General features: G+C 40.5%; 1 protein-coding gene across 2 annotated transcripts in view; it reads right to left on the reverse strand.

Moving 5' to 3' along the window:
* The window catches only part of Fbxw8 (F-box and WD repeat domain containing 8), a 105,122-nt gene that overhangs the window by 34,284 nt on the left and 58,809 nt on the right, over positions 1–12,029 (reverse strand). For both annotated transcript variants that reach the window (XM_010604104.3, XM_010604103.3), the window contains exons 6-7: positions 5,972–6,168; positions 2,622–2,828 (exon numbers count right to left, since the gene is read on the reverse strand). In XM_010604104.3, coding sequence (XP_010602406.1) covers positions 2,622–2,828; positions 5,972–6,168 — 404 coding nt within the window. The remainder of the gene's footprint in view (positions 1–2,621; positions 2,829–5,971; positions 6,169–12,029) is intronic.

Consider the following 12,029-nt stretch of genomic DNA (forward strand, 5'->3'; position numbering starts at 1 on the left):
ATGGAAATGTTACACAATAATTACTTTTTTTTTTTCTTTTGTACGGGGGACCAAACTCAGGGCCTTGTGCTTGGCAGGCAGGCACAGCACCACTAAGCTACCTCCCCGGCCCTGACAATTACATTTCTCTAAAATAGTTTTGTTTTTTTTGTTTTTCTGAAGAAGCAAAAAATGTAATAAAGCAGTCAGGTGGAAAGTTGTGCCTCTGCAAAAATAAGAAAAGTTACCCAGAGGAAGCTTACTTCTTACTCTTGAGTGGGTGGCATTCATGCAGGAGAAACGTTTTGATGCAAAGTTATTCCCAGCCAGTCACCTACACACGTGTCTGGAGGTTTGGTGCTCTATTCACAAAATATTTGGATGACTAAATATTACCGTCAGCTTCCAAACTGGTATTTTGAAATATTCATGTTTGCACTCCTAATTTTAACACCAATGGAAAACATCAGATAGGTTATATGAAATCCTATACACCCTGCCACACACACAATGGAGACTGAACTCAGAACCTTGCGCTTGTGAGCTAAATCCCTGGCCCTGAGAGCCTATACATGTTTAAGCATTAATTTAAAAAAAAAAATTAACGCATCAATCAGTGGATTCTCATGATTGTTTTTTAATTGAAAAATTTGAGACATCCCACCAAAAATCCCTACTTACATCTGTATGGTAAGGATCTTTCCAGTCTAATTTTGCACTGAAGTGTCCCTTTACAATTTGGTTCCTCAAATGTATCCACTAAGATCATATAACTACAGGAATAAATACATTCAGACAAGTCATAAAAGAAACAGGACCCAGCAGATGAAAAATCTGTTGAAAGTTTCAGAGGGGGCTCAGGGTGTAGCTCAGTATAATATGAGCTTAGCATATGTGATGCCCTGAGTCCCACCCTCAGCATCAAAAAATTAACTAGATAAAAAATATGAAAAATTTAAACCAGACTGGTTTATATGAGAACTCTAAAAATGAATGAGGTAACAAAAGCTTTGAAGTTTAACATGAAAAATTAGGAAGTAATTAGTTTCTCCTCTCTCAACAAACAAGCTCAGAAGATAAAGTCTTCTCAGAGCTAGAGAAAGGAAACTGCCTTAGGAAATCAATGCCAGCTCTTTTCCTCTTCCTGGGAAGACAAAGCTCAGGGATTCTATCATCACAGACTTTCCAGCTAAGATACTGGATCTACTTCAACAAAACAGACTGAAGCAGCAAGGAGAGGTGCCTTCTCTCAGACAGAACACACCAAGCTGTGGGTACTTTCTGCTGCATATTAGTCTTCCTGGATGGAGAATGTGACTGGAATCCGAGATCTTCAATTCTTGAGTGCTCACTAGGTTACAAAAATAATGGTACCCATACAAATGAGACATGATCTTACAGGTGAAATACACAGGGTGAATAGGATGTAAAAAGCACCACCAGAGACCAAAATCCAACTATGAGTTGTACAAATAACAGAAAGCACCTGGTGAGAATTAACTCTCATGTGCCAGGCACTGATGCTTAAAGCTTATAACTTTACATACACTGTTTCATTTAATCCTACAACTTTATGAAGCAAATACCGTCAGGAATTCCATTTCACAAATGAGGAAATAGGGTTAAGCAGCCTGCCTAAAGTTACAGAGTGGTACATGATCAGGCTGGGCCATGTGCACCTGAAGCCTGGTGCTTCTCAGATTCACACTACTGTAATGTGGTAAGGGGTCTCCTCGTTCCTTGGGAGAAGGATGTCATCAAAGGAGACTGTGGCTCAGGGATATTCTTTTCCAGGAATCCCACCAATTACTAGCTGGGTTAGGAGCAGGCAAATAGGAAAAAATAGAAAACCAAACAATAACTTCTTATCTCTCTCTCTCCCCTGATCCCATCTGAAAAGAAACAGAGTTCTATAAATCAGCTTTAAGACTAAGTACTTGGCCTACAGTCAGGAGAGTAATAACCTAGAGTGATAAAATTCAGTCATCAAAGAATTTCAATTAAAAACTTGTCTCTGCACAGATTATCAGAAGGCACTTTTATGCACTGTTGGTGAAAATGTAAAATTTGATGCAATCTTTTTAGAGTGCAGTTTGGCAACATTAGTCAGCATCTTAATGCACATCCTACAGTGACTACACAAGGACTTTCACAAGGTGCCATATGCACTGTAGCACTGTCTGTGATAGCCAGAGGGATGAAAGCAGATGAAACACTACCAGGGAGGGGGCTGACTAAATAGGGTTGCGACCACACATTGGAATCCTAGGGGGGGCAGCTTGGCACCTGCTGCCACAGGATACTCTCCAAGGCATACTACTCAGTGAAAATGTTGGACAAGAAGAGTATGTGTCTATGGTCTCACTTCTACAAAGGTATATTCTTAGCACACAAATGTACTTACATATGCATTAAAATTTTCTACATGGATAGTTACAAATTGATAGTTTCTTCTGCGCAGTGCGGACTGGGGAAAAAGGACGAAGAAGGAAACAATCACATTTTATTTTAAGTCCTTCTGAAGTGTTTATGCATATGCCGCCTAGGTTCATCTGAAAAAAAAAATCAGTTTTTCAACTGCCTTCTAAAAAATGAAAATTTGGGGGGGGTTCAGTTAATTGTGCATCTTGCTATTTCTGTACCTTGTTTCCTTCATACACCCATCCCAGGCTCTTCACACCAAAAGCAACGTGGTTGGCGGAGACATCTAGACAGGTGACTGGCTGGCCGTAGACATAATGGAGGGTTCTGGCTGAGTCTTCGGCTTTTAGCAGGTACACCAGATCTCCAGCGGTGGCTACTGCCACAGGGTACCTTCCAGTATCTGGGACTATTTCAAGGTAATCAACCTGTTAAAGGATAAGAGTTATTTAGTCCTACTAGTCATCCTGATAGTCAAATATATCAAATTCCTCCTACACATAAATGACAAGACGATCAACCCAAAAGAAAAGATGGACAAAAAGACTGTTTACTGGAAAGAAAGCAAACCGCTCTTGCCCAAATGAAAGATGCTCATCCTAAGAGAAACACAGTACACTGCTATAAAGAAAAATACAAAATGAAAATTCATTTGAGATACTATTTTCTATCTATCATATCGGTAAACGTGAAGAGGTCCGAGAACACACTGGGCTGGAAGTGAAGCAGGGTCACCCACGTTTAGGGATCCTATTACTGTTGATGGGGTTAAAATCTGGTCCAGCTGCGATTACGGGAAATCTTGCAACACTTATCAAAATGTCAGATACACACATGCTTACAAACAAATATACATGTATACGAAAGGGTTGTGACCAAGGTTATTCAGTGTATTCACTCATCAGTACTATTCTGTCAGTTAAAAACTGGCAAAACCAAAACACCCATTTAAAACTAAATTAGCTCAAGCCGGGCGTGGTGGCGCACTCCTGTAATCCCAGCACTCGGGAGGCTGAGGCAGGAGGATCGCTGTGAGTTCGAGACCAGCCTGGGCTACATAGTGAGTTCCAGGTCAATCTCAACTACATAGTGAGACCCTGTCTCAAAAAAACCAAAAAAAAAAAAAACCTAAATTAGCTCAAAGTACCTTTATATGTTGAAATACCATATGGTCACTGAAAAAAGCATGAAGAAAGTCTTTATAAAATGATACAAATGGATAATCTCTAAGATAATTTTGGGGAAGCAAGAAGGCAAGAAGGCAAGATGAGGGTTCCCAGTGTGCTGACATGTGTGAAAGATGGGGCGGGAGAGGAATATTCAACTCGCACATGTGCAGATCTCCTAACAACAGCTGCCTTGAGGAAATGCGCTGCAGGATGGGGCAGAAGGAGGAGTCCCCATTATTGGCCTTACTGTGTTTTAAAATGTTTGAATCATGGAGGTACAACAGCTATTTTTAAAAAGTTTTATTTTTCACAAAAGACTCAAAAAAAATTCACTCGTTCCAAATTAGCACACCCATAGTTTAATAAGTTTGTGAAAATATTAAAACTATGTTGCCAAAAAGTTGAAAATACCTGCGCTCTCTGCTATCTCTGGGTTTCCATGTCAGGCAATGATCCTCCAGGGGCAGGAAGCCCACTGCACAGCACTGCAGTGCTCCCGACCCCACCATTGCTAACACTTTCTCTAATTTGCATGCGTTGAGGAGCACCTTTAAAAAATAATTTGCTTTTCTCTATCCATAAGAGGCACAGTTCTCCCTAGCGCAGTTTATATAAGGTCCTTGAGTAAATGGTGAGAGCATAAATGCTGAAGGTGAGGCACACCATGTAATTATGAAAATCCATGGTGTAAAAGGACACCATTGCCCTGACAATAAGCCAGACAAGTTCAAAAGCCTAGTCCTGAAGACCGTCCAGAGGAGCTTGAAAGAGAGTAAACATCCCGGGGACTCTGCTAATCTTTGGGCCCAACCACGTGAGAGGCAGCCCAACATCCCCGGCCGTAGGTCCATCACGAAGGACAGGCGCTCTAGGCCAGTGCTGCAAACCTGGGAATGCTGCCACTGCTATTCAGGGACAGTATCTGGGGAAGCCAAACACATTCAGCTCTGCAGGCCAGGGGGTGCCTTTTCCAGGGATACTCAGTGCCTTTGGTGCAGGTCCTCAGCCAGCGTAAGAAGTAATACATAAAAAGTGTTATAAAACATGCCTCCAGCATTGGCTACTTGCTTCCTCTCTCTGCGAAAACTTACTTATTTTCCCAAAGTGGACATCCTCAGTTGGCTGTTTAACTTCATCTTGAAGTTGGACTTGTGACAGGCCAAGGGGCTCAGACTGACAGCGGTTGTGCCATTTGCTGGGAGCTATAAACTACTTCAAAAAGCTTCCAGTCTGTGCCAAGATGTTACCTTATTGCCAAGGCAGGATTTACACTTTACAGGGGGACTCGTATCTTAAGTAATTGTCTCAGTTCATATAATTACCACTGGCCTATAATGTTCTTTAGCCAGAGACCACATAATACACACTACAGTAGTTTTGAGAAAAAACAGATATAGCGCACTTCCACATTTTTCTAATAAAACCCTGAGACAAGATGAGAGGAGGTGGCAGTTTGAGGGGACCCTAAACACAGACTGCAGATATTCAATGTTTAAAGCACCAAGAAGCTCGGGGAGGTGAAGTGGTGATGCCACGGCTTTTTAAGTTACTGAAATCTAATATTTCCACCAGGGAATAGAGAGAGAGAAATAAGGATTGGTTCCAGGTCAGGCTAATAATGCATGGTTCAATGTTGGCTTTTCTGCTTACTCTCCTAACTGGTGCCAAAATCAAGTTTTAGATTAAATCCAATTCGGCAAAGACAGATTCAGGCACTACTTACCACTGAATCATCTTCCACCATACAAACACAGAGGTTCACATACAGCAAAGCCCTAAAATGAGTTCTACATAAAGAATTCTTGTGTCAGCAGGCTTCATATACAACATCCTGGAACACAGCTATCCATTTACCACTGACTTAAATCTATGTTCACTCAAAAATTGCTCATCGTTCCGGGTGACACAATCTTGGGATGAAGACAGTGTAGGTTGGGAAACTTTCTTCCATATGGACTGGGTAGACAACACTGAACTCATTTTCACTTACATACTTGGCCAGAAACTGGAGTGAGGCTGAAAGAGGCTGAGAACTACAATGAACACCAGCCCTGAAGTCAGCTCTGGAGTTTGTTTTGTTTTGTGCAGTAGTGGGGAATGTGAGGATCTCACGCATGTTAGGCAGGTGTGACTGAGCTACACTTCAATCCAGCACTGAGGTCTGAATCACATCTTAGCTCTGAAACCTGAGGCAAGTCAATCCACTGCTCTCACATCCCTTGGCTTCTTGGCAAGTGGGGAAAATAATACCACTTATTTCGCAAGGCTGTTGTGGGATTTATGGTTGTAAGATCCATAAGAAGACCGAGGTAAACGGGAGCTGTTAACATCATTATTATTTGTTTGTATTAGACTCAGAGATTCTAAGAAGGAAAAACAAAATGATCAGAATAAGAGCTCACCAGTTTCTGAACTTCAAATTCTGCAGCTATTTGCCAGTACCCCTCCTCATTCGGGGACAACATCACGACGTCAAAAGCAGATGCAGTGGCAACAATGGCACCTTCCCGGCCGAGGGCCAGTGCTTGTATTCGCGCATCATGCTCAAAGCGATGGACAGGACACTTTCCAGTTCTCAGATCCCAAATATGAAGAAATCCTAGGTAAAAAGAAACAATGCAGACAACAATTTTAAATTCACTTCATGTGTACAATTATAAAATAATCCTATTTTTAAAAATTCAGTGAGAAATAGTTATGTGGAGACAGCAGAGTCTGTGGCTATTTGTTTAAATCCAGCCCCACTGCTTGCCAGCTGCAGGACCTGAGGGAGTTATGCCACAGCTGTGAGATGCTTTCCCCACTTGTAAAACCGGAGATGACATTACCTACGGCACAGGACTGCTGGGTGGATTAGACACCAACCGTATAAAATGCTGAGGACAGGCTATTCCTTTCTACCTTTAATTTTTATGTCTTCTACAGTGTCTGCTGTGAATAAAGCATGTTTAATCAGTAATGCTAATTTCTTTGCTCATCAACAAATCATTGTACTTCCTTATAATGTCCTGTTGCCCAGAATAAAGCTCTTCACTTTTCTTTGTATCTTCCTATCTTTCCTTTTTCTTCCTTTGTATTTTCTATGTAAACTGCAAATGCTTTGAAATTAGGTTCTTGCTATAAAGTACCATTCAGCACACATAAAGAGTTAGAAGAAAATAACACATTACGGCCATTTTGCAAGACTTTCAAACTGTCAGTAGGCTAAATAGGTGACTACAAACAAAACCAGAGCTTTCCACGAGTTAAACATTCAAATGTAAAACACAGTGTACTCTTCTAAGAATTATGATAAATTTAGAAGATAAGCTGATTGAAAAAGGCTCTACACCACATTCCCCTGACAAATATTTTAGTAAATTCTTTCCATCCTGACTCAGAGGGAAAAGACGGGCTATAAAAAAATGCCAGTGGCTCTACTCTTTAAATTAGGTGACAGACCTCCCATTCCAAGATGTCTCTTTTTAGCATATGCCTCTTCCAAATACTCTGCACTGCAGCTGTTTTGAGATATCACAACACAGTAAAGAGAAATAAACAACTGCTACTTGTATCAAGATCCCAAGTGTTCACAACTCATTCCTCTCTTCTTGTAAAGAGCTCCCTTCTATCTTGGGAGGAGCATAAACTCATTCTACATAAGAGAAGAAAGAGAAGCTCTGAGTGGCTAAACAAAGGGTCCAAAGCCACTTGATGTTGATTAGGCTGAGCTAGAATTTAGCTAACAAAGTGCAGGATGAGTGGCTGCATTTACAAGTGCATAAAATAACTATGGGCCTGATGAGTAACTGATGCACACCACTAAACTCGCCCATATTCTGCCAAGTGTGGAAGCCATTTAACCACAACTGATTCTAAGCACACATGGAGTTTATCTATAAACACATTTTTCATTATTAATCAAGTCTTGGTTTTGTGGCTTCACTTTTCCAACAGAACTGGATGCAATAAAATACATTTTACAACAAAGATGAGTCTCACAGAGCTATCCTGAGAAGGGTCTTTTTGGAAAACAAATAAACAAAACAAAACACCCTTGGGCTCCATTAGTGGAGTGGTCAGATTCTCCTCTCTGTGCTACTGCACTATCTTTTTCAGTTTCTGCACCTCAGAAAGAGTATGAACAATGGGCAGGTCCTCACTTGCAAGGCTGTTGGTGTCACTGCCCAGGCCTCCAACATCACTCTTGATGCATATACATTTGGGACTGTTATGTCTGCTAGGAGAATTGATCCTTTATCATATGTAACGCTTCTCTTTACCCTGGAGAGAATCTTTGCTCTGAAATTCACTGTTTGCTATTGACATAGCTACTCCAGCTTTCCTTAGATTATGTACTGTTAGTAGATGTATCTTTTCATCTTGCTTTGTGTCTTATATTTAAGTAGGTTTCTTGCAGACAGCATATAGTTGGTCTTGCTTTTAACTGGGGTGTTTATACGATTTATATTTAATGTGATTACTAATAAGATTGGTTAAACCTGCTATTTTTCTATTTATTCTAACTGTTCTTTGCTTCTTCCTTCACTTTTTATTTCTTGGGTGGAGTATGTGTTTATTCCATTGTTACTGCTATGTTAGCTTAGGAGCCAAAATTTGTTGTCATTTTACCATAGTGGTTGCTTTAGGATTTTGACATACATCCCTAACTACCACAGCCTGCCTTCCAGGGATACTGGAACACTTCACAGAGTGTAAGAACTTCACATTTACAGCACCACAGTTCCATTTCTTTCCTCCCAGTTTTGTGCTATGGTTGTCATACTTTTTATTTCCATGTTATGTTATAAACCTTACATACACTGTTATTTCTGCATAAGCAAGCAACTATCTTGTAGTGATTTAATAAAAAAGTCATTTCAATTTACCCACATAATTGCCACTTCTGCTCTTTCCAAGATCAAAAACATCGTAAAATCCTGCAAATCTTCAAGTTTTGCAATTTCATTTTGAACTGTGTGGCTGAATATTTGGCCCAAGTGTGCAAGGCACATATAGATACAGTAGCGAACAGGAAGGAGCAATTTTGACTGAAGGCTAATTTTATAACTGATCAATTTATTAGTTAATATAGCTATATCATAATTGCTTTTACAACCTCAAAACTTCAGGAACTTAACAGGGAATACTTGAATTATGAGAATGTTCTATAATTATGTAGTTATCATTTGTATATTTTGCCAAAAAGGCAAAATTATATATTCAACAAGTATTTATTGAGCCCCTGTTTTATGCAAGGCACAGTTTTAAGAATGGGAGATATTAGTGAATAAGATGAAATAAAACAAAAAAATTTCTGACTACATGGAGCTAGCACTCTAGTGACATCTACTAAGCATTCCATCTGGAAGCAGACAAAGAGTAAAAGGATATGATCCCTGTTCTCACAAAACACATACTGTAGCAAAACAAACATCTGACTAAAATGTAAAACACAACGCAACAGAGATACATACAAAGTGTAATGGAAAGTATTATGCAAGCTTGACTTTTTGTCATGTTGTCACACTATTTTCAGATTCCCCAAAAGGAGGAGCTAAGTCTTCAGACATTCAGGGTCCACATTCACCGTGTGACTAGTAAGGAACAGTATAGTCAGTGCCTGTCAAAATCAAAGAAATTAACTTCTGAGATGGATTTGATTCCTAATATTCTATGGACTTACCAGGTGGTAAAATTGTGTCCTTTTCCTCCTCTATTCCCTATTATACTGAATTCACAGTGCTAAATGTTACTGTACATCATTAAAGGCTTGCTGAGCGTTTGTCATGTGTTTCAGCAAAGGAACATTTGGTTGTAAGAAACAGAAATCTCAGTGAAACTAGCCTAAGCACAGAAGTAAAACCCACTGAAAAGACATGGGCTATGTCAACAGAGCCCAAGGGCAGGAAGTGCAGCTGGAGATTATAAAGGATCAGAACCAGGAAGGTATGTGAGAAAGGAAGGCAGGGCTCTGTCTTGCCTGAAGCACAGATGTTGTCTTTAATTCTCTCTACAAGTTTCCTTCTTTTCTCCACAATCCAGCTTCCCTTGTTCTTGAGTAAGAGACTCACTTTGTTAGATTACACGTGAATCTGACTTACAAATGTTCTCCCAGAATGGAACTCAGTGATAGGTTGAGACCTACTGCATATGAACAGCAGCCGGCCCCATCTCACGAGTCTTCTATTCCCAGGCCACAAAGGGCTCCCCATCCCTTGTTTAATCAGCTGAGGCCTAAAGATAAACTCAAATCTTATGAACTTGCCTTCCTCTAGAGTGACTAAGGAGGGACCTCACAGCAAGGACATACCTGTTGTCCACCACAAGCATCCTCCATGTTAGGCCAAGCAAAACAAGAAAGATCCTAGCAAAGGCAAAGGAAGGTTATGTGCAGCTTTTCGGTGATCTAAAAAGCAGATCTTTGTCACCATTTGCTGTACCAGGCATAAGCTTAAGAGCCAAAGCGTAAGAGCCCTCCCTCATTTTCCTGCACATCAGAATGGAAAATATAGCACAAGTTTCTTGAAACAAATCTCAACAGCTGCATAAATATGTTTAATTCTGACACAATAATACTGTTTTACTAATAAGAAATGTGAAAAGGATGCAGACAAAAGAAGAAATTGGGTCTTTCAAAAAATCTGAAAGAAGACAATGAGTGAGGGTCAGAGCCCCAAAGTGGAGGCAGGAGCAGGGCCAGGCAATCCTACCTGCTCCCTGGGCGCAGGACCCTCTGTCCTGATTAGCAGCAGCAGGGCTGAAGGAACTTGGAGTTCACCCTAGACTAGGAACAGTCATTAACAATGACATGAGTAACGAGGGCGGGCCTTTTGAGAAGACATAAAGCCTGCTCAGCAGCTGTGGATGGGCACCCATGCCAGTTTGGAGTGTGCCTCTCCCCCCTCCCAAAGGAGGCCAGCCAGAGTGTGGTAATGAAACCTCGAATAGTGGAAATGGGATCTAAATGAGTTTAAACTGATTTATGTTAGCTTTTGTAAAGATTACTCGGTATCTGGAAAGTGCTACCACTGTGAAATAATGTTGACAATCCTTAAGACCTCCACCTAATGGTACTTACACAGAATATTTATATTCCTCGTCATGGGAACAAGGACCATAATGGATACCATTTTTGTTTTATTAGGGATGCATATTTAAATTAATCTGCTATTTGCCTAAACAATTAGCTGCTTCTGTTTGTGTGCACAAAGCCAAAATCGCAATTACGCTTCCATCAAAAAGATAAGTCCCAACTAAAACTGTCCCAGTGGAGCTGTAAGAGCTCAGGGCAGAACTTTCCAAAATTACTTTTTAGCATAATGGTAATTATGTTAATTGCTTGAAAGGTAAATAACCACTGAACTGGTTTTGGAAAACAACACAATTGGTGTTGCCCCTCCTTTCAATCCTCTCCATGCGCCATAAAATTTAAAACTGGTTAACAGTTTAGAAAGTCATAGACTGGTCACTTCTTGAACTACAAAGTTTGTCTTCTGATCTTTGGTCCCTTCTCGACTAGACTGATTTTTGCCATGATTTATCCTCTTGAGCTTGCCCAATGAACACCTGAAGCTTGGTCTCAGCGTCACAGTGGTTAAATAGGATCAATTAACTTTATTCAGAGACAATGAATGAAGCTATTTATAAAGACAGCTGGCAATCTCAATTTCTACCATGTAAACAAACACTTGCCTATGAGAAATTAAGCAGGAGTTGAAAGAAATTTCCCAACAAGGGAAAAGGCAATCTAACAAAAATTTAAAATATACCCAAAGCACTCACTAAATTGTACCTCTTCATTCATTAACTCTACACATAAAGTCAACTTGAACTGTAGGCCAGAGCCATAAAGGAAACGTAAAGTTTGAGAGAACAAAAGCAGCTTTCCTCTCATGGGGGAGGTACCTGTGGGAGACTAAGATCAGTGCAGACAAGGGTCATGAAGAAGGGCTAAATCCTGCAAGAGAAAAGAGCTAAATGTATTCCTTCCCTGGAGGCTGCTTGTCATCCTCACATGCCAGCTCACCACACTGCAGCACTTGAGTTCTGTTGCCTACGGCAGAAAAACAATAAATAGGAAATATTATGGAAGCTACATTTGAAATTAGAATCTGAATGGGCTTGAGGACCAGTGAAGTGACTGGTTAGGGTATAAGCAAAGCAGCGACCAGACATGTCATCACCAAAGCAAAAATGGAGTCAAGAAGAGAGGAAGAGAGATGAATTCTATATTGAGTAACTCTCAAGTTCAAAGCAGAAAAGAAAGAACACTTGAAAATGAAGACATAGTAAGGGCCAGGGGTTTAGCTCAGTGGTGCCATCACCTGCCTCGCAAGCACAAGAACCCGAGTTTGATCCCTGGTACAGGGGTGGGGTGGGGTGGAGATGAAGACATAGTAAATTGAAAAGAGGGCAAACACTATGAGACTATGGCAATGTGATCAAATGGAAGAATTCAGGGTTAACAGAGTCAAAGGA

Source organism: Fukomys damarensis, unplaced genomic scaffold (assembly GCF_012274545.1).
Source record: "Fukomys damarensis isolate Sample0158 unplaced genomic scaffold, DMR_v1.0_HiC HiC_scaffold_12, whole genome shotgun sequence".
Lineage (NCBI taxonomy): Eukaryota > Metazoa > Chordata > Mammalia > Rodentia > Bathyergidae > Fukomys > Fukomys damarensis.